We start from the raw sequence: 23172 nt of genomic DNA on the forward strand, positions 1-23172 counted from the left end.
TTCTACCATTTCAGAGTGTTTTTGCCTTGCCATAGTGCTAGTCTTTCCAGCCTTTTTCCTTGCCTTCCTTTTCTATCCTAGGTTCACCTAGCTATCAACTCATCAGTCTTGTTTATGTTCCTAATTGGTGTCTCATGGTGTAACGCCTACATTATCACTATAGTCCTAGCTGTCCATCATCTTGAGTTTTTCCCCATGGGCTCTTTCCTCCTTGGGGCTCCTTGTAGAGGGCACTGACTGCTGGGCTTGCCTTGTGTCAACTGAACTGTATGTACTGGAAGGGGTTGCCCTTCCCTCTAGAAGATCAAGTCTGTGAAGATTAGATGATCCAGATTAAGAAGTAGCAACGGAGATCCACCCAAGCATCGTTCCTATGACGCAAGCAGTTTCTGGTAGGCCAAGAGAACTTTCACTTCTGCGTGTTTCATCTTTGGCCTCACTAGTGCCTCTCTGGTACTAACGAAAGCTTGGTAGTGGTTGCTGTCCATCTGAGATTGGGGGGATACCAGTTTTCCCATACCTTGCCAACTGGTTGCTGAAGGAGGACTCGCTTCAAGCAGTCGTGAACCACCTCAAGATGACCGCTGACCCAATGATAGCTCTTGGATTTACCGTCAACATACCAAAGTCACACCTGATTCCTTCATAGAGGCTCCCTTTCATTGGAGTCATTCTGGACACTGTGCTGTTTCAATCCTTCCCTACTAAGAGTCAAGGATAACCTGGCTATGATCCTGATGTTTCAACCCTTGACATGGATCCCAGCTGGATCAACTGTGAGGCTTCTTGGCTTACTATTCTCCTGAATGCTGCTTGTGAACTCCAGGTGGCATGTGCAGGCTCTGCAGTGGAATCTGAAATCTCTGGGCTCAGCAACAAGGCCAGGTTCCATCCAGACATCAGAGAAGACTGCGAAAGATCTGCGGTGGTGGATGCTGGGCTGCAGTTAGGCCAGTGGCAGACCTTTCTCCCTACCCCATCTAGAACCCCTGGTGGTGACTTATGCATCTCTGCTGCGATTCGGAGACTACCTTGGAGAGATTGAGAAAAGCGAAGAAAGTCTCTAGAGTTGTGGGTTCTTTAGGACCACACTTCTACCATGTTTACGGCAACAAGCAGGGCAGAGTGTGGCCATGGGTCCTATGCCACAAGCCTCTTTGCCTCTGGAACTGTGGGGTGGGGTGGGGGGGTCAAGGCATCTCTGTGGTCGTACAAAACTTAGCAGGATCTTTAAAGACCACAGTAGATAAACTCAGCCAGCATTACCTAGTGTATCGCGAATGGCGGCTACACTCTAAGGTGGCATAGGGCATTTTCCAGCAGTGTGGAGGATCTTGTCTCTATCTTTTTGCCACCGCTAAGATAGCACTATCCTAACCTTAGCTCATTGGACTTACCAAAGCAATTATCCTTAGGGGCTTTCAGCATCATCAGTACTCCTTTTGCGTTCACAAAAGTAGTGACTCTGGTCACGACCTATCTTCAGATGTCAGGATTACTTGTCTTCCCCTTTCTTGACAACTGGCTGTTGAAACCAGGTTTACCAAAGTCATTCGTAGACCATCTCCATAGGATGGCTAACATCTTGATTTTATAAGGGTTCACTATGAATGAGTCACACCTGACTTCCACCTGATGTAATTCATTGCAGCAGTCTTGGTAACATTCTGGTCTTCCTTCAGCTGCAGCAAGCTATGATCCCAATGTTTCACCTTCAGGCCTGCATCTTGATGAGAGTAACTGTGAAGCTTTGTGGTCTTCAAGCCTCCTGCATCCTCCTTGTGAACTACACCAGATGACACATGCAGGTTCTGCAATGGAATCTGAAGTTCCAGTGGTCCCAGAATCAAGGAAATGTGACAGATTTCATCCAGAGTTCAGAGGAGATGGCCCACTATCTCCAGTGGTGGCTACTCAAGCGATATTGGTCCAGTGGCAGGCCCTTCTTTCCCCACCTGGAGCTAAGGTGGTGACAAACATCCCTGCTGGGTTGGGGATGCCGCTGTTTGGGAGGGGGGGGGGGGGGGGGAGTGAAGATCTGACGACTTTGGCTCTCCATCAAACTCGCTGCACATCAATTTGTTGGAATTGCTGGCCATTCTTCTGGCTCTAAAGCCCTTCCTACCATCCACCAAGGACAGGCTGGTACAGGTTCTCATGAACAACATTGCTGCCATGTGGTATAATAACAAACAGATCAGTGTGAGATCCAGGGCCCTCTGTCAGGAGGCACTGCACCTCAAAAGTTGTTTTGAGCGCCTAGGTGTTTCCTTGGTCATGCTCTGCCTGGCAGAATCCCGGAATGTCAGGGTGAGTGGGTTGAGTAGGCAGTGCCTAGCAGGTCATGAGTGACATCTACATCTTGAGATGGTGCAAGGCATTGTACAACAATTGAGAGCAGCCTGACTTATTTGGAGATGCATTCTGGTTCGGAGCAATAGGACTCCTGCACTCCTTTCTGTCTCTGCCTTGGGTTCTGAAAAAGATCCAGGACGACTGGGCACAAGTCATCCTAATGGCTCCAGATTGGGCCAGGAGAATATGGTACCTGGAAATTCTGGGCATGAGCATGCCATCTGATTTGGAGATTCTTCTTTTGCAGCAACATGAAAGGCTGTTCCACCCAGATCTATGCAATTTTCAGCTGCACGGGTGGAGACTTAGCAGTAGTTACTTAGTGAGTTTGAGTGACTTTCCACAAAATCAATTTATGCCATGCGCTGGGACAAATTTGTGGCTTTATATGAGATGTGTAAGATTGACGTCTTACAAGGAAAGCTGTGGTCGTCCTGGTGTTTGTTTCATATTTAGCCCAGCAATTCCTTAAAGTGGGCACTATTAAAGGTTATTTTTTGGCTCTTTTGACCTTTCTGTGTTTAACAGACGAACCATCCTTGTTAAATCACCTGTTGTGATGAGATTTCTTAAAGGCTTGACACATGTTCCCTCTCAAAATGTAATGCTACAGTACGACCTTAATTTTTTTTTTTTCCAAAGTTTGTCATGTGCACCATCTTCGAGCTGATGAGTAGTTGCTTGCTGCGTATACAAACATTGAGACCTATCTTCCTCATTGTAATTGTCTCCTCATGTTGGTGAACTCCAGGCACTTTCAGAGCAACCACCATACACCACCTTTTTTCTGGACAAGTTTGTGCTGGGGTCTTGAGTGGTGGCATTCCTATTAAGTCATGGCTCCCTTTCACATTGGGCAGTCCATCACCCTGCCTGCGTTATTTGCTCCTCCTCACCCACTAGAAGAAGAGAGGCCCCGTTGACTGGAGCCCGAAAGAGCTCTAAGATTTTATAGTGATCGTATCCAGGGAGACTGTGTGGATGATCAGCATTTTGTGGGATTCTTTGGGATGACAAAACGGAAGGCTGTGGAAGATCCTGTTGAGGAAGATAGCCCTCTGCATCAAGATCTGCTATATACTAGCCAAGAAGTAGCCTTCCAAGGAGTTTGAGGGGACCCTGTTCTACCAGGGCTAATGCTGCTGCCACTGCATTGCTCAGTGCGTCTATCCTTGACATCTGCCAGTCTGCGACATGGGCATTAGCACATATCTTCAAGAAGCTCTACTACCTTGATGGCTATGTCCGACTACTCTTCTGCAGAACATTTTGGTCTGAGTACTCTCCACAGTCTCTACCATGGGGAGGTTCTGCTTTGGTATCTGAACTAAGGTGAGAAGTCTTCAGTTAGAAGTATCCATCATAAGAACAATTTACTTACCTTTCATAACGTGCTTTCTGATAGCTATTCTATCTAATCACAGGTTTCTCACCAGCCCTCTCACATCTGCGTTCTGTGAAGTTGCCTCTTTTTAACCTTCCATATGGTCCTAGGTTAGAGATTAGCACACAGGTAACAGTTCTTCACACTCCGCACTTGAGGATCCAGAAAGGGAAATAACGAACTGACAACAGGCTGCAGAGGTAGCACTTCTGTATGGCTCTGTCAATTCCTGGTTTACGAAGCTAGTGTGGGGCTGCACTACCTCACCCAGCAGCACGCAAGAGCACCCCCGAAAAAAGTTTCCGAATCCAGTCTGGGGAATATTCCAAGGTGAAGAATTTCCATTTGGAGTATCAACCAGAAATTGTGTTACCTAAAATAACTAATTTTTCTGATGGATACAACTACCTGTGGATTCCTCACCTAATGAATACTCCCATGGTGCCAGCATTCGACGGAAATCTTCTTCCTAGTCTCTGCACGTCGACGTCACTCTAGCCCATGTGACGCCGTCTGACGTCATACAGGCAATAAGAGGTCCTCGACGACGTGCCGACGTCAGTTCCCTTTTTTCCGTGCATTCGAAACGGTTATCTTCGAGGGAGCTACTGTTACTTTAGTGGTTACAGTGTGTTTTCTGCTGCGTAGTTCTTCTCTGCGGTAACAGTGTCTCAGAGAAAGTCGGGTTTCAAGCCCTGTCGAGAGTGTGGGGGCAAGATGTCCGTTACAGATCCTCACTCCGACTGTCTCTGGTGTTTGAGCTCCGACCACGACGTTGTGACTTGCGATTCATGTCGGCACATGAATCCGAAGGCCCTCAAGGAACGTGAGTCTAAATTATTCCTGGCGAAGTCGAAGAGAAAGGAAAAACATCACAAAAAGTCTTCCTCGCCAAGGTCTCATCGGCGTCATCGAGACTCCCGGCGCCGTAGAGATTCACGGCATCATTCAAGCAAGGAGACTCATTCGAGGTCGCCTTCGGCTCGGCGTCGGAGGACTTGGGAGGTCAGTCCAACGGTCACGCCGCATCCATCGACGCCGTTGCCCTCTCCGGCGTCACAGACTTCGCCTGGACAAGCGTCTGTGGTTGAGGTGATGCAGCCGCTTGTGATGTCTTCGGCGTCGCGGACGTCGAGGCCGGCGTTGGGGTCGCCTTCGATCCAGGCACCTCAGTATCCGGCTTTTCCAGGAGCCGATAGTACCGCATTTCTGAATGCGATGTATTCCATCTTTCAGCAGATGGCTCCAGGAGGTGCTCCGGCTGGTCCTTCGGGGCCTTTGGCCTTTTCATTGGGTGATCCTGCGCCTCTTCGGCCGGCACCCTTTATGCCCTTTCTCCCTTTTGGGAATGTGGGCTCGGCGCCGGTGTCGGCGCCGGTGGCCGCTCCGGTGGCTTCAGAGGGATTGGCTCCGGAGGTTTCCATCCCGTCGACGTCGGGATTGCGTCCTGTGACTCCGGTGGGTCCATCCGCTCCAAGATCTTTGTCCTGCTCCTTCATTGGCGCCGAAGCTGCCTGTGGCGCCGGATGCTTCTGGAGATCGGCGCCGATCTTCGACTTCGGCAGAGGCCATGTCGACTCGGCATATTGAGCAGAGACTACATTCAAGGAGGCGTGCTCTCCGTCTGTTGGAAGAGCAGGAGTACCAGCGAGTCCTGGAGGAAGGAGAGGTTGAGGACTCTGGTGATGGACTGCATGGTCTGGATACGGCCAGTGGTCTGGATACTTCCCCTGAGTGGGACCTTTCATCTCCAGGGGAGTATACGGAGGAGGCTGCTACCTTTCACGCGGTGGTGAGGAAGGTGGCTAACTTTCTGGACCTGCCTTTGCCAGTGGCAGAGGCGAAGCAGAATTTATTGACGGAGGTGCTGCATCCGGCCTCTGCTGCAGCGGAGCCTCTCTTGCCGTTTAATGAGGCTTTGCTTGATCCGGTGTTGGAGGTGTGGAAGAAGCCTGTATCTTCCTCGGCAGTCCATAGGGCTGTGGCCAGGAGATATCTGGCTGCACCATCTGACCCTGGCTTTCTTTCAAGACACCCTACGCCGGAGAGCTTGGTGGTGCAAGCCTCCTGTTCATCAAAATCAGCGCCTGGATCTTTCCCGACGGTACCAGGAGACAGGGACTCCAAAAAACTGGATGCGCAATCCAAGAAAATATTTTCTTCTTGCAGTTTGGCGTTGAAGGCCACCAACGCAACTTGCATTCTGGGGAGATATATCCATGCTCTTATGGATGATATTTCTTCTTCTTTTACGGAGCTTCCCCAGGGACTCTTGGATGTTGTCTCAGACGCCCAGGCTGCCGCAACCCAGATTATCCAGTCTGGGCTGGACAAGACCGACTCGGTGGCTAGGGCGATGGGCATGACTGTGGTGGCAAGGAGACAGGCCTGGCTCCGTAATTCAGGGTTTTCTGTGGATGTAGTCGACCCTATTAGACCTCCCGTTTGATGGGGACAAACTGATTGGAGCAAAGGCAGATTCGGCCTTGGAACGATTTAAAGAGAGCAGGGCCACAGCCAAATCGTTAGGGCTGCAAGATCCTTCTTCCTCTGCCTCTTCCAGGTTTTTCAGGAGGTTTCGTGGATTTGGGCGTGGCTCTTCCTCCTCTTCCTTTCGGGGGAGGTTCCAGCAACCCTCCTCTTCTCACCCCTATAGATCATTTAGAGGGAGAGGTAGGGCCCGCACCAGAGGAGCCTCTCAACAGCACTCTGCCTCTTCCTCGTCCTCTGGAGGGGTGCAGCAGGGAAAGCAGCCTTAGGCTTCCACCATTTCCCACTCACTCCTCTCTTGTAGGGGGAAGATTACGGCATTTTCTCCACAAGTGGGAGACTATTACAACGGACACTTGGGTTATCAGTATTGTGGAGAAAGGCTACACCCTTCCCTTTCGGGAGTTCCCGTCCCCACTTCCGCCCCGCCCATCTTATTGTTCAGAAGAACACCTCCTGTTGCTAGAACAGGAGGTTCAAGTCCTCCTTTCAAAGGGCGCGGTGGAGTTGGTTCCAGAGCAGGAAAGGGGTCAAGGTTGTTACTCAAGGTACTTCCTGATTCCCAAGAAAGATGGTCGGTTGAGACCGATCCTGGATCTGAGGATCTTGAATTGGTTCCTCAATCAGGAAAAGTTCAAGATGCTGACCCTAGCACAGGTGCTTTTGGCGTTGAACAAAGAAGATTGGATGGTGTCTGTCGACTTGCAGGATGCTTATTTTCATATCCCGATACTCAAGTCGCACAGGAAGTATCTCCGGTTTGTGGTAGGGTCGCAGCACTATCAGTTTGCGGTCCTCCCGTTTGGTCTTACTTCAGCACCTCGAGACTTCACGAAGGTGATGTCAGTGGTTGCGGCAGAGCTCAGAAGGAAGGGGATAGCAGTATTCCCTTACTTGGACGACTGGTTGATCAAAGCCAAGTCCCCGGAGCTTGTGTCGTATCATCTGCAGTCAACAACCCAGTTGTTGTTCGACCTGGGCTTTTCGGTGAACGTGCCCAAATCTCACCTGGAGCCCTCTCAGCGCCTCCTGTTCATAGGGGCAGTACTGGATACAACATTGAATCGAGCCTTTCCTCCGCCTCAGCGGGTTCAAGATATTCAGGAATTGGTTCCAATGTTTCGAAATGGAGCGGTAGTTCCAGTCCTCAAGGTCCTTCGTTTGCTCGGTCTGTTTACCTCCTGCATACTGTTGGTCACGCATGCTCGCTGGCACATGAGGGCTCTTCAGTGGTGCCTCCGAAGGCAGTGGTCTCAACACAAGGGAGATCTAGAAGGTGCGGTCAAGATCTCCAGAGATGCTGCTGTGGACTTGAAGTGGTGGATTGCGAGCAACAATCTTTTACAAGGAAAGCCGTTCGCGCAGTCGCCACCAGTGGCCACGGTCATAACGGATGCTTCCACTCTAGGGTGGGGAGCTCATCTGGGGGATCTGGAGATCAAAGGACTTTGGTCTCCAGGGCAACAGATGTTTCATATCAATCTGTTAGAGTTACGGGCTGTACGTCTGGCTCTCAAGGCCTTCCTCCCATCCCTTCGTGGTCAGTCGGTACAGGTCCTGACGGACAATACTACCACGATGTGGTACATAAACAAACAGGGAGGAGTAGGGTCGTACCTTCTCTGCAGAGAAGCTCTTCGACTATGGTCCTGGGCAAAGGACCATCAGATTTGCTTGGTAGCAAATCATTTGGCCGGGGTCTTGAATGTACGTGCGGACAGTCTCAGTCGCCAATTCTCGGCCGACCACGAGTGGCGTCTCCATCCAGATCAAGTTCGTTTAATCTTCCAGATGTGGGGGTTTCCTCGGATAGATCTGTTTGTCACTCGGGAGAACGCGCATTGGCCGTTATTCTGCAGCCTCCAGTATCCGGTGCAGGGAGCATTGGGGGACGCGTTTCTGATAACCTGGTGCGACCAGTTGCTTTACGCGTTTCCCCCCATACCCTTGATTCCTCGAGTGTTGAGGAAGATTCGCCAAGACCGGGCCCAAGTCATCTTAATAGCTCCGGATTGGCCAAGGAGGGTGTGGTACTCCGACCTTCTCCAACTCTCGCTGTGCCCTCCGCTCCGTCTCCCTCTCAGGGCAGACCTCCTCTCGCAGTCGCAGGGGCAGGTTTTACACCCCAACCTCCAGAGTCTACACCTACATGCCTGGAGATTGAACGGGGCAACCTGAGTTCCTTCTCTCTCCCGCCTGATGTAGTGGATGTTATCTTAGCGGCCAGGCGACACTCCACTAAATCTATCTACGCTAATAGGTGGTCTAAATTTGTTACGTGGTGTGGTGAGAGACAGATTGATCCCTTACATGCTCATCTGTCGGACGTCTGGTCTTTTGCTCGGTCTCTAGCGCAGAAGGGTTGTGCAGTGGCTACCATTAAGGGTTATTTGTCGGCTTTGTCAGCCTTCATTTGTCTTCCAGACCAACCATCGTTATTTAAATCCCCTATTGTTCTCAGATTCTTGAAAGGTCTTCTAAATAAATATCCTCCAAAACCATTCGTTATGCCTCAATGGGATTTGTCCTTGGTCCTCACTTTCCTTATGGGGTCCCCTTTTGAGCCTATGCATTCTTGCCCCTTAAGGTATTTGGTTATTAAAACAGTCTTCCTGGTGGCTATAACATCTGCAAGGAGAGTGAGTGAGTTGCAGGCCTTATCGGTAAAACCCCCTTATACAACTTTTTATGGGGATAAGGTGGTGTTGAGGACCAAGGCTGCTTTCCTCCCGAAGGTTGTTTCACCCTTCCATTTGGCCCAGACAATTACTTTGTCCACGTTCTATCCTCCGCCTCATCCTTCAAAGGAGGAAGAGAGACTACATCGCTTGGACCCAAAGAGGGCGTTAAGCTTCTTCATTGATAGAACGAAGGATTTCAGGCTGGAGGATCAGCTGTTCATCGGATACGTGGGCAAGAGGAGAGGAAAGGCAGTCCACAAGAGAACACTCTCCAGGTGGGTTGTTCTTTGCATTAAAATCTGTTACTCTTTGGCAAAGAAGGATCCTCCTGATGGCATTAGAGCTCATTCCACCAGAGCTAAGTCGGCCACTTCGGCCTTGGCCAGAGGTGTTCCTGTGGTCGACATCTGCAAGGCCGCAACTTGGTCGTCCCTTCACACTTTTGCGAAACATTACTGTTTGGACTCTGAGGTCAGAAGGGATGGCCATTTTGCACGGTCAGTGCTGCAGGATTTCTTGGTTTGACCATTTCGGCACCCACCACCGGGAGTGGTACTGCTTTGGGACTCTATTCATTAGGTGAGGAATCCACAGGTAGTTGTATCCATCAGAAGAACGAGTTACTTACCTTCGGTAACGACTTTTCTGGTGGATACATTAGCTACCTGTGGATTCCTCACGGTCCCACCCGCCTCCCCGTTGCCTTTCTGGTCTTACCAAGTAATCCTTGAGTGCGCTCCTCTTGGTCTTCAGGATTGCAATAGATGATGTATATATGGATACTTGTATATATTTATATGTATATATATATATATATTTTTGTGTATATACATGATTTACATATATTTGTTTAAAAAAAAAAAAAAAGAGAGAGTTTATATTAAATCTACAACCATTTTATTGCAATGTTGTGTATTTTACAATGTTATGGGATGTTGCCTTGCTCTTTCATTGCATTGGGTTGTTGTTCTCATGCACGTAAAAAATGTTGGTACTGACGTCGGCACGTCGTCGAGGACCTCTTATTGCCTGTATGACGTCAGACGGCGTCGCGTGGGCTAGTGACGTCCTCGTCGACGTGCAGAGACTAGGAAGAAGATTTCCGTCGAATGCTGGCGCCATGGGAGTATTCATTAGGTGAGGAATCCACAGGTAGCTAATGTATCCACCAGAAAAGTCGTTACCGAAGGTAAGTAACTCGTTCTTCTTCACCATGGGTATTCTTCCTGAAATCATAAAAGCTCCACCCAGCTCAAACATTTTAAGACCACATAGTTTGAACCGATTTCTGTAAGATTTAGATCGTTCCTTTCCTCCAAAAAAAAAATTACTGTCTGACAACCTGCTGGGCATGATCTGATAGTGCAGTCTTCCAGAATTCCTAAAGAAACACGTTTTTAATTCCTACTCAGTGTTTCAACTTGGGCACCATTTCACTTTATCTTTTTTTTTCCTCTCTACACTCTTCCTCTGTCGTGTTTTCAATCAAGTATACTGTTGTTGTTCTATATTTTGGCAAAAAAATTAAAGGTTGCCTTTTGTGGCATGCCTTTTCCTTATTTGGAAAACCTGACTAGTTTTTAAAGATAGTATTTTAGGATCTTTCAGACGTGTAGTTATATTCTGCCTTTTATGAATATCAGAGAGAATTTTGTATTGATAAACTGGCTCTTAGAACAGTGTTTCTGAAGGCTTTAGAGATAAAGCTTAGTGAGCTGAAGGCTTGCTTGGCACATGAGGCTTATAATGTGATTACATGTGGATAAAGCCTTTTTAAATATATTTTTTCACTTAAACCAGTTGATCTAGGTTCTTGTTTTTTTCACATCCTTCTAAGGCAGACAAGTGGGCCACATAGGTTGTTTAAAAAGAAAAACAGTTATTGGAATTCAGGAAATTGTGAACTCAAAATGCTTAGACAACTGCTTAGTGCCCGTAAGTAGCCTTAGTAGGATATAGTTATTGATAACAGACCCATATCTTGCTAGGTTGTCATTTTTGTAAGAGTGTTTTTAAGCAATCTGTAAGGCGCCACTTGACTAAATTAGTGTTTATTGTAATTGGAGAGACTTCTGTTGTGATTGCTGTCTCTTTGCTTGCGAGGAAATATGTGGCACGTTGCTGTTCATTGAATGTATTTGCAAAGGATTATGCCTTGAAATGGAAGTAAGGGAGAATAGGATAATTGCAAAATCTGTGTTGAAAGGAAATCTCTTGGTATCATTTCCTTTTGGTACTTATGTTTCATTCACATTTTTCGAAATTGTTAAATCCTTCAACATTACAGATTAGAGTTAATGGTGTCAATTTGCAAAAAAGTCTAATTCTTTCAGTAGCATTGGTTTTGATTGATGGCATTCTCTGTACATTCTTTACTGCTTATACTTCTCAACTCCACCTAAGATGTCCTCTTATTTAGGATATCTGGGAACTGCAGTGCTTGTCACAGTTATGTCACTTAAGTCCTTCATAGTCCTAATGCCAGAGAGACTTCCTGACACATGAATAATATTCATCAGGACCGTGGTAGTATGGAAGATGTGTGTGCCAACCTGGATATTTCCAATATGATAAATCTCCCTGGGGATAGCAGGATCGACCTGAACCAATGTTACAACTTGTTCCTTTGAGAAGACTAAATGGGGAAATACCTACTTTAAAACCCTTTTTCTTTTTTTTCTTTGCAGGAAAGTGAGCATTTTGTTTTAGCTTCAATAAGGAACCATCATGAAGGACGTGAATATTGACAGAGAAGATGTCTGTAAATTTTTGGAAGGTGATTCTGAGGGATCAGCAAACCGAATTGAAAATAAAATTGGTAATGAGAGAGTTTCCAGAACCAAGCGAGTCCTGGAGGACTCTGCCTCAGAAGAGCAGCTCCAGCAATTGAATTTTAAAAAGCCTCTCCTGATGCCCTTCTACAGCAGCACACCCTGTTCACATGCAACGCACTCCTCTGCAGACTCGGAGTGCTTTTTAGGGTCATTGGGCAGTTTAAATGAGACCATGGAAGATACAGTCTTCTGCCCCCATAAGGTGTCCTTAAAATCCAAGCAGGACATCCCTGAATTAGACGTTGACCTTGATGATTCGTTGCTTACACCTTCTGATACTGAGAGAGAGGATTCACCTTTTCGAATGACCGAGGAGGAGATCTCTAGCCTTTTGGATGACAATTTAGTAACCGGTGATGTGAAAAAGCATAATATTGAGATTTCCTCACCCAAGTGTTCTTACTGGCATGAAAGAAAACAACAAACAGAGACATCTGAATCGAGGCTAAGTCCAGTCAAGCACAATATTTCGGAAAGTGATTCTGAAAGCCCTGGAGAATGGGCAGCAAGCATGATTATTCTGTCTGAATGTGGTGCAACTCCAAGCCGCATTGAGACTTCAGAAAGAGAGCATGAATATAAAAGGGAACATGAGGCAGAAGGACATCTAAAGAGCAGCAAAGTCGTTAATGTACCCTTTGATTTAGACATTGATGAGCTTCTAGCATTGAGCCCTATTCCGGGGTCTACTGTGGATCATGGAGAAGATATTGCTTTAGGTGAAGGGGAACATTACTTGTCCAAGGACTGCAAATCTCCAGCGGGACGAGATGACTTACTAGAGGAGGTTATCGGAAGTAAACCCAAAGGAAAAACAAATGGTGAAGAAGTAGTGCTATTCAAAGCAGATAATGATAATTCCAAAGGAAATATTAGCTATCAAGCAGTTGCCATCAAACCTAACAAGGAACAGCTAGTGCACCCTCAAGTGCTGGTCAAACAGCAACTTTGCTCTGGAAAGAATGTTCAGTCAGAAAAGCCTCAAACAACTGAAGAGAGTAACTTAATTAGTCCTACTAACTTGACAAAAAATATTCACCCAGTTCCCTTGGTTCCTAGCTGCATTCTTGATTCTCATCTTTCATCTAGAAAGGACTCTTCCAGTGCACATAAGCTGACTGCATTCCTGCTCCAGTTAAACAAGCCTGTGAATATTTCTGGACCTTTGCCTACCTCCGGAGGTAGTGCTTCCAGTAGTGGTGCTTTAGATTCAAAGAGTGTGGAATCCAAAAACAATGATGTAGCTGAGAGCCCATTCCTGAGCCAAACCAATACAGCTGTGGAAAAAGTAAGCACTACTAGCTCCTGCAAGCCTTTTTTAATTGGTATAAGAGCATGCCTCACACCTGGTATGAGTCCAAATGCTTCTGCAGGAAATATTTCTGTTTTTAATATAGTGGTCCTTTCACTAAGTGCATTAAATGCATTTGTTGAACCTGTTCACAGAGTATCTATTAGATGGATATTTAGGTATGTTGTGAAACTGCTACATACCTTCAAAGACTTCACTTCAATCTGTCTTCCCTACTGATAACATTCCACCACCACCGGTCTACATCTGTTCTGAAGTCATTCTTCTGTCTGTACTGAAATCCCTACTGTCTGTTCTCTTTATTTCTCCTAGCTGCAGTCTGCAAAGACTTTCCTTGTTTGTACTTAAGGCATATCTCCTAAGTCTTGAACTTCTGACAGAGTTGCTTTCCTCCTGAAAAGATGTCTACAATGCACAAAAGACATTCCTCTTGTTTTGAGCACCCTTTTCTAAATATTTTCTTTGCTCAAGATAACCTACTCTCTGTAGCATGCATTCTATGTCTAAGGTCATGCATGTATCTGCACTCTATAATCAAGACTGCTCCTCTACTAAAGACTTTCCTTCTATCTTCTGCCTTGCTGACAACCTGCCATCCCATCCTTTCTCCATTATGTGCTGACAATGCTTTTTCCTCTGTGAGCAATCTACTGAAGATATTCCTCACTCCGTTTGTGCTCGTTGCTGAAAACCAACTCGGCGTTCTTTTCTGCATTCTGTTATGAGGAACTTCTCCCTCCTGTCTATATTTTGTGCTATATTCTCTCCATCCTGTGTGTGCACTATGTTGAAGGCCCACCTAGCCTCTTATCTTTTGCACTAGGGACCTTTCTTGTTAACTTTTGCACACCATGCTTGCAACCATATGTTGTCCCTTCTTTCTTCACTTTGTTCTGGTGACTTTACCACTTTTCTTCTGTGATCTGTGTTTGAGACCAGATTTCCTTCTACATTCTTTTGGATACCACCTTTTGGATGTCTCTGCTAGAGAAGTGTCAATCTTTATTCCTTCTACTATCTACAGGAGATCTCCCTTTTTACTGTGCGGCATACCATCTAGCCATGATTGTTAAAGGTAGTCATAATGGTTTTGTTCTTTGATAGATATTTCCCACCATAGAATCATCATTAACCTTCGCCTCCTCTAGATTATCTGTATGTAAAGAACGTTAATTGCTCATCAATGGGCCAAGTTTCTTTTAAAATCACTGTGGACTTTCCTATATGATGCATCTAAATATTATGAAACCCCATCCAATTGCATTGCCAGTAGACCACTTTGACTCAGGTCAACAAGCCTTCCAGAACTTCAAATGCTGCCCTGGTAAATGAAGGGTTACAAGACCATATAAATGGTAGTATAGTGCTGAACTGATGTGCATAATGTTTATATAGATAAATCTTGTCCACAGTGTTCTACACAACGGAGGTAAGAGTGAGTTTTTTGTTGTTTTTGTTAGAGGGCAAAGGGACGGGGAGGGTCTAACGCACACATTTAAAGATTGATGACTATCAAGGAATGGCTTACAGAGGACCGAAGGAAATATTTTTAAAAAATGTAAAACTGCAAGGAGGAGGACTCTTTATGCTTTGTACACACACAAAAGCACCAGGTTAGACCCTAACCCACCCCCCTTTGTTGTTCAAGGAACACAGGATTACCTTCCTTTACCTCGTTTATATTTGTCAATTATTTCTCTTACATTACTGCTTATTGTAAATTTCTTTTTTGGATATATTTTGTCACATGTCTTGAAATTTCCTTTGTGTACTTCAGCATTGTGCCAGATCAGATGCTTACAAATTATCACACCCAAATGAATATTGAACAAAATCTTTTTGACATTCAGGGAAACGCCTTTTAAGCATATGCTTCAAGTTTTTTGTATGTACAAAAAACTTTGTCAAAGGTTGCTATACTACCTGTGTGAAGAGCATATGAGCTTCAGGCAGTGGGTACCGAAGAACCTCACACACTTCTTTACTGTTACGTCTTCTGTGTTTCAACAACCATCAGATGTTGAGCTCTTAACACATGGCAGGCCTCCTCTGAGCAGTCTATAGCTAGATGAGTAATTTTATGCCTCATAAGCTGCTACCATGCAGCTAATAACCCCTTGATTCACTGCACCATTTGGAACTCCACCACTGCTGCGCTGATGAATGTGTCTAGTCCAAGTATTTGCTTATCTATTATTGGATCTTTCATAAATTCACCTGCTTCAATCATCCCCGTCGTCAAAGTAGCAGTCCCACTGTACATCAAAAAAGCAGTGAGTAAAAAAAATCCTTAGGCTATAATGCTAGCAAAATCACACATATAGCCTATCCATGTCCTTTTGTATAAAATAACCAAACTTGACTTATGACCAATCGGGCTCCAGCACCCTCTAGAATATTCCCGCAAAGAGGCTCATTCCCTCAGATTTTCTACCGCACGTCGTGTGAAGGGAGTCTCCCTGAGCTCTGCTCAGATTTTTCCTCTCAACACAACTGTTTTTCTTCAGAAGATGCCTGATTCTTCCAGGAAAGGCCTGTGGCAAGAAGAGACAGGATGTGGATGATCCACATAAGGACTGTTTATATTGCCTACATCCTGTCCATCAGGTAAAAGACTAAGATATGCTGCACCTTCTCTGCGAAGACCCTTGGAGACAGAGAAGGAAGACTGTTATTCTGATTACAGGCTAAATCCTGTACTTCTGGGGAGGACAGTGATTCAGAAAGACCTCATAAAAGGTCCAGATCTGCGGACCTGGGGCAGGCTGAGAAATCCAGAAAACATCACAAGACTCACCATAAGGAGGGTGCCAAAAAACCACAAAGCTCAATTTCCTCTGAGCCATCCTCTCCTTGTTGTAAAAAGGAGTCCCGCTACCATTCTCCTTCATCAGAGCCTTCCACTTCCAGAAAGGTTTCACTTAAATTCAAGTTGACGATGACACGGCCGTCAACCACAGTGACAATGGTTTCCACAGTTACCGTCTCCACCGTCTCGTCATCAACTACGTCTGTTATAAAGGCACCAATTCCTTCAGTCAGAGTCACGGATAAGTCACATCCATCGTTGGAGCCGTCGACAAAAGCTGTTCCAGAAAAGACCTTGTCATTGAAGGGTACGTCAACAAGAACATCAAGGGCACCGTCATCGACACCATCGACGACAAGAGCACCGTCGACAAGACAGTTGCTGGCGGAAAAATTGTCTGACGCCAACTCCATCGACGGGACCATTGTCATTGACGATGCTACTAGTTCCTGTCAGTCAAGGCAGTGTGATCCCCATTTCTTCTGGATTTCCCGACCTTCAAGCCACAGTGAAAATTACTACGATGTTTAGGTCTACTGTTTATCCGGCAGATAAATCACCAATTAAGGTAACAACCTTACTTCCTAGTCACCTGCTAGACTGGGAGGAGTCAGTTGAAGGGCCGTTTGGTGATGCGCACAGCCCATCCCAGTTACATGTCAAATATTAGGAGGAGGATAAGTACGTACAACAGTATCAGTCTTATTATCCTCATCAAAGACGTTATTATGAGCCTTTACATCAGCCAAGAGACACTGTGCAAATGCCAGCCTCTTTAATTCAAGACTTGCAGTCTATGTTACAGGATTATAAGAGGAGGTTTCCAACCACAGCTGAGACGCAGCCACCTCTTCCTTCCTCTCCTGCTACACCAAGGAGTATACCTCCACCTCCAGCAACTCCCAGGCTTACACCTCAGTCTAAAATAGCCACCCCGCCCGGAGAGGATGTCTCCTTTCAGAGGATGAAAGGGAAGAAGGAGAGATTTCAACCCCCGAAACCCCCCACCGCAAACATCCTAATGATGAATGGGACAAATATTTAGCTCCTATTCCATCACCACCACCTCCTCATCCATCAGATTCTCCACCGGAGGATATATGAGGCTTTCATAATTTAATGAACAGAGCGGCCACACAGTTTCATTTGCCGGCATCAGTCTCACAGTCGGAATGCTTCCTCCATGACTTTAAAGAACAAGCAAGAAAGCCGGTGAGGGCAATTCCAAACATAGAATTTATTTGGAGTGAAGGCATTAAAATTATGGAGAATCCAGCTACAGTTTCACCAGTACCACAGAAGCTGGATAAAAAGTACAAGGCTACATAGGACTCTCCAGCGTGTTTGACAGGGCACCCAAAGCCAGATTCTGTCATTTCCCAGGCTGCCTAAAGGCGTACCAAGAATCCATCAACGCCTATATCTGCTCCTCCAGATACGGAAGGCAGGCGCCTGGACAACGTAGGCAAGAGATTCTCGGTCATGTCAGCTCTAACTATCCGTGCAGCCAACTCTAGTGATTTTGGGTTGCGATGATCGCCAGATGTGGTCTGACATGAATGCCTTCAGAGAGCTCATTCACGAGAACAAACAACCTCAGCCATGAAAAAAATACTGCAGGAGGGAGAACGTACTTCAGAAGAGATCATCGATTGCGCTTTAGATAAAGCCTCCACAGGCTTCCAGCAGCTTGTGGGAGCAGCCCGTACTGCGCCGTCAGGGATGGTTGAAAGCAACCTCTTTCAGGCCAGAGGTCCAGTCCAGGATATTAGACATGCCCTATGGTGGAGAAACTCTCTTTGACAAGCATATAGATGACGCCTTACAGGCCATCAAGACTGACACGGACACTGCTCGTTCTCTGGGTACCTTGCGGTACAGGAAACAGCCCTTTTGGGGAGCCAGAGGTAGGGGTTTCTCTGTTTTGTGGCTCCTACCATAGGCAATACCAACAGCCACAATACAGACCGGCCTATCAACAGCCTTATAGACAACCATCCACGACCTCCTACATCAGACAAGGTGGGAGAGGGAAACAGAGCTTGCAAACCCAGGATCAATCTTGCAAACAATGATCACTGTCTGGCATCCGCTACGCATCCATATTTTCCACAATTCCATCAAGTCGGAGCGAACATCTCAAACTACCTTCAGAATTGGAAAAGCATAACATCGGACAAATGGGTACTGGATGTAGTAGCTCAAGGTCATACTTTGGAATTTGTACAAAAACCACCACTCCACCTGCTGGGAAAATCACAACCACTTCATCTTCACTTGCTTCAGCAAGAGGTTTTCCTAACGGTCTCCAAGGGAGCAATACAAAAGGTCCCTGTGCACCAGAGGGGACTCGGATTCTGTTCCCAGTTCTTTCTACTAAGGAAAAAGTCAGGGAAATGGAGACCAATCCTAGACCTCAGAAAATTGAACAAGTTCCTAAGGAAACAATCCTTTTGTATGATCACACTGTTGGATATCCTGCATCTTCTCAGCACTGGAGATTACATGATATAGTTGTATCTCCAGGATGCCTATTTCCACATACCGATACATGCAAAGTATCGCAAATATTGCCACTTCACTGTGGCTGGTGCCCATTATCAATTCAAAGTTCTCCCATTCGGTTTAAGGTCAGCGCCAAGAATCTTTACAAAATGTCTTTCTCCGATAACAGCTTTACTTTGCAACAAGGGTTTTCAAGTCTTCCCATATCTGGACTACTGGCTGATAAAGGCTCCTACATCACAGATGGTGTCCAAAGCTACCAACGCCTGCCTAGCACTATTTCACAACCTACGCCTAACAGTAAACTTACAAAAATCGTTCACTCTTCTGACACAGAAGATAGTCTTTTTGGGTGCGGAACTCAACAGAGTCAAGAGCAAGGCTTATCTTTCAAAGGCACGGCAACAGAAACTGACCAACATGGCTATCAGGGTCTCAAAAAGAAGGTCAGTTTCAGTACCAACGTTCAAGTCACTCCTGGGAATGATTTCCTCATCACTCACCCTAGTCCACCTAGCAAGGTTGAAAATAAGACCATTACAGGAGGAATTGCAGCTGCAATGGACCCAATCCCAAGGATCCTTCGAGGATTTAATCAATATCACTCCAAGGATGGTGGAGGCTCTGCTGTGGTGGTCCCAGACCTATCATCTCTCTCAGGGATTGACCTTTCTAACTCCAATGACAGATTTCATTAGCACAACGGACGCTTCATTGGAGGGCTGGGGAGGTCATCTGCAAGACATGTGCATTCAAGGAAAATGGTCAAGTGCGCAGAAGAGACTGCACATAAATCTGCTAGAGTTAAAGGCGATATTTCTTACGCTCAAAGCGTTCCTTCTGCGGATTTCAGGATCCTCAGTGTTGGTCCATACAGACAACACAACAAGCTTGTTCTACCTCAACAAGCAGAGAGGAACAAGATCTCTTTCCCTCTCAGGAGAAGCTCAATCTCTGTGGGAATGGCTCACACTTCACAAGATTTGTCTGAGAGTGAAACACCTTCCAAGTATCAACAACACCCTAGCGGACTCTCTCAGCAGGATGGATGACAACTGCCACGAATGGGATCTCGATCACAGTCAACTGGACAACGTCTTTCTATGCTGGGGACGGCCAACCCTGGATCTATTTGCCACCAATCAGAACACCAAATGCCAATATTATGCCAGTCGATACGCACTCCCAGGGTCGTGGGGGAATGCTCTTACGATGCGATGGTCCGGGATCTTTGCATACGCTTTTCCCCCTTCCCATTAATCCCCAGGCTTCTCAAGAAGATGAAATCGGAGTGTTGCAAGCGCATACTCATAGTACCCAAGTGGCCCAGACAGTACTGGTACACAAACTCCTTCTCCTGTCGGTGGCCAATCCCTGATGACTTCCCTGCAAGCATGACCTTCTAACAAAGAGTCAAGGTCCGATATTTCATCCAGATCCAGCATCTCTCCAATTGCACGCATGGCTCCTGAATTCTATGAATTCCAGGGCATGAAGAATGCAAAGTAATTTTGTCCCGAGCATGACTTGACAGTACAAACAGGACTTACAGGTTTAAATGGAAGAGGTTTTGTATCTGGTGCTATCAAAAACATTTACATCCATTAAAGGTCTTGCCAGTGCAAATTATATCATACCTTCTTGCTCTATCAAAAACTGGGCTCGGACATGCATCTGTAAAGGTCCATTTGGCTGCTATATCATCTTACAGATGCTCTGCGGATGCACCCTCCCTTGGTTTATCCAGGCTAATAAAACAGTTTATGAAGGGTCTGTTTTGCGCTTTCCCTCCTGTGCGACCACCTCCTCCTCAATGGCATTTAAACATTGTCCTTTCACAATTATTGAAAGCCCCGTTCGAGCCTATTCACAGAACGGATCTAAAATATCTTACATGGAAGGTGGCAACTGTACTTGCTCTTACGTCTACGAGAAGGGTCCGTGATATACAGGCCTTTACCACTAAGGAACCCTACCTTATTTTCTCAGACGACTTTGTTCTTCTCAGAAGAAACCCAAGATACATGCCTAAGGTACCTTCATCTTTTCACCTGAATGAACTAGTGATATTAAGAACCTTCTTACCGAATCCATCAACTGTGGCGGAAAGGACTCTCCACACACTGGATATCAAACGGTGCTTGAAGTTCTACCTTCAGCATACTTATCAACCCCGGAAGACAGACCAGCTACTAGCCTCCTGTGGCCAGGGTCGTCAGGGTACAGGAGTTACTGAAGCAACGATAGCTAGTTGGATTGCATCCACCATTTAGTTTTGCCATACGAAGGGTGGAAAACCACTAACCAGCCATCCGAAGGCACACTCTACAAGAGCGATGTCCACATCAGTTACCCTGTTTCAAAGGATCGCCTTGGACAAGATATGTCAAGCTGAAACGTGGAAGACTACACATTCTTTCGCACAGCATTACTGTTTGGAATCAACACAAAGAACTGATTCACTTGTTGGACAGGCGGTCCTAAGTCATCTTTTTCATTGAGGTGAGATTTTTACTTGAATGTGCATATTTAATTCTATATGTAATAGTTTCGAACTCCTACGCAATTATTGCTTGATATGTTTTAATGTGTGTGTGTGTGTGTGTATGTATATATATATATATATATATATATATTTAGAAAGATTACAATGCTCGCACCCACCATCCACTGTGGGCATAACGGTTATTGGGAGTACTGCTGGCTATTCAGATTCAAGCTTGTGAATTTATGAAAGATCCAATACTGGATACGAAAACAAGTTATTTACCTGTAACTACAGTTATCCAGTATTGTTATCTTTCATAAATCCACATGCAACCCACCCTCCTCCCCTTTGAAGCTCACATTTCCTTTTCATTACATATTCCTCACTCTTCTGCTAGAAAATATGAGGGAATGAGCGTCTTTGGGGAATATTCTAGAGCATGGGTACTCACAAAGATTTTCCCAGAGGCCAACATTTTGATCTGTGATGTGACCAAGGGCCACACTGATGCCAAAAGGGAGTGGTTGTGGTTGGGGGGTTGGTTTGTGGGGTGGGGGTGGTGGGGGGTGTTGGAGGTAAGGTGAGTTTAGGGGAAGCGAAGCATCTACATCTATTGGCTGAAATGCACAATGTGAAACAAGAAAACCTGGGATTAATCATGGCTTTCCCACTTTGCCAAATTGTGTGATTCTAGGCAATTATTTTATTCCACTTTCCCTCGATTATCACATATAAGAGGACTCGAAAGGCAGGACTTCAGGATGCTCGCTATATTAAATATTCTCCTCTGTTTGACTTAAACCTTAATGCTGTTCATGTATAATAGGAACCCAGGCAAACCAAAGGGTCTCACAACAACTTCTCTTAGTTCACTATTGGCATTGTTGCTAGAGTGGGGAAAGAATGAAGGTTTCCAAGGTAAAAAAAAAAAAAAACTTCTCACTGCACCGAATAATCTGATTTACTAAGGCGAAACGGTTCTGCATACTAATGAAGTACACTTTTTGAATTCTGCAGACTTTATTATATTTTTACAATTTTGCTGCAAGATGTCTTAACAAGTTAAAGTTTTCCTAAAGTTAAATGGAGCAAGACAACCTAGTCACATTCTTTTTTAACTTCAAGTACCCTGACAGCTGTTTCATTAACATTTTTTATTTTTTTTATTTTAGTGCTTAGTCTAGTAAAAAGCAGCCCATTGCTGCTGTTGGTCAGGAAGGCCGCATGTGCATGCGGCCACTGGCCGTACATTGAGTATCCCTGTTCTAGAGGGTGCTGGAGCCTGATTGATTGGTCATAACTCAAGTTTGGATTTTTTTTTTTTTTTTTTTTTACAAAAGGACATGGATAGGCTATATGCATGATTTTGCTAGTATTATTGCATTTTTTTCCTACTGCTTTTTTGATGTACCGCGGGACTCCACTTCTACGACGGGGATGATTCAAGCATGTGAATTTATGAAAGATACCAATACTGGATGACTGTAGTTACAGGTAAGTAATTTGTTTTCTTGTCATTCACATTAACAAGAATTCATACCTTTACTGGTTATGACTGTAGAAAGTATGACTCAGTACAGATAATTCACTGGGGTATGCATCCGTGTAGTCTGTTTTCATAAAGAGTTTCTCCTCAACCATTGGGTCTTCTTTCTAGTAATTGAGTAGTAGTATAATGCCAAACATATATTGGAAAGATTCAAACTTTGTCAGTTTAGTAACCCACTGACCTTGTTTAAAAATTCAAAAAGATCTAAACTTAAAACCGTTTAATGTGGCAGTGCAGATGATTTGAAAGTTTGGTTTACCCATTAATGGGAGGATAATCCGTTTGGCATCAGTGATTCCATGTATAGCCCCAACTTGGGCCACCAATGACGAGCTTCCTAGTAGTCGGGGGCTTTTTCTCTGAATAACAGCCTCAACTTCCATGGTGTACTGATATCCGCAGATAAAGTGGAAGAAAATGAGTTGTTTCCATGTAATAAAGTGGTGTGATCGCCATAAGCTACACCAGCCTGCACTACCCTGAGTGTCTATCTTTTGCAGAAAGATTGATTCCAAGGAAGTCTTAATGTCTCAGTGTTGGATAAGGGGCCTTACCAGTTGCAGGTTATTGACTTCGCCCTATAACTAGAGTAGTGTTTTTATCAAGAGGTGTGTAGGAATGCAGGACCTTTTTTTAATACATTAAGATTCTATGTATTTACCTCACAAATCTGGTGGCATGCTCGAATTTTAAACAAAGTTTGACTGCAAGGCACTCTGGCTATAAAAAATGGTAGAATCCATGTAAGCCTGAACTCCCCAGGGT

The 23172-nt window shown here is 45.4% G+C and overlaps 1 protein-coding gene across 4 annotated transcripts in view; it reads left to right on the forward strand.

Moving 5' to 3' along the window:
• The window catches only part of S100PBP (S100P binding protein), a 464083-nt gene that overhangs the window by 174829 nt on the left and 266082 nt on the right, over nucleotides 1–23172 (forward strand). For all 4 annotated transcript variants that reach the window (XM_069223393.1, XM_069223397.1, XM_069223396.1 and 1 more), the window contains one exon: nucleotides 11598–13032. In XM_069223393.1, coding sequence (XP_069079494.1) covers nucleotides 11638–13032 — 1395 coding nt within the window. In that variant the 5' untranslated portion in view covers nucleotides 11598–11637. The remainder of the gene's footprint in view (nucleotides 1–11597; nucleotides 13033–23172) is intronic.

This window comes from Pleurodeles waltl, chromosome 3_1, assembly GCF_031143425.1.
Source record: "Pleurodeles waltl isolate 20211129_DDA chromosome 3_1, aPleWal1.hap1.20221129, whole genome shotgun sequence".
NCBI lineage: Eukaryota > Metazoa > Chordata > Amphibia > Caudata > Salamandridae > Pleurodeles > Pleurodeles waltl.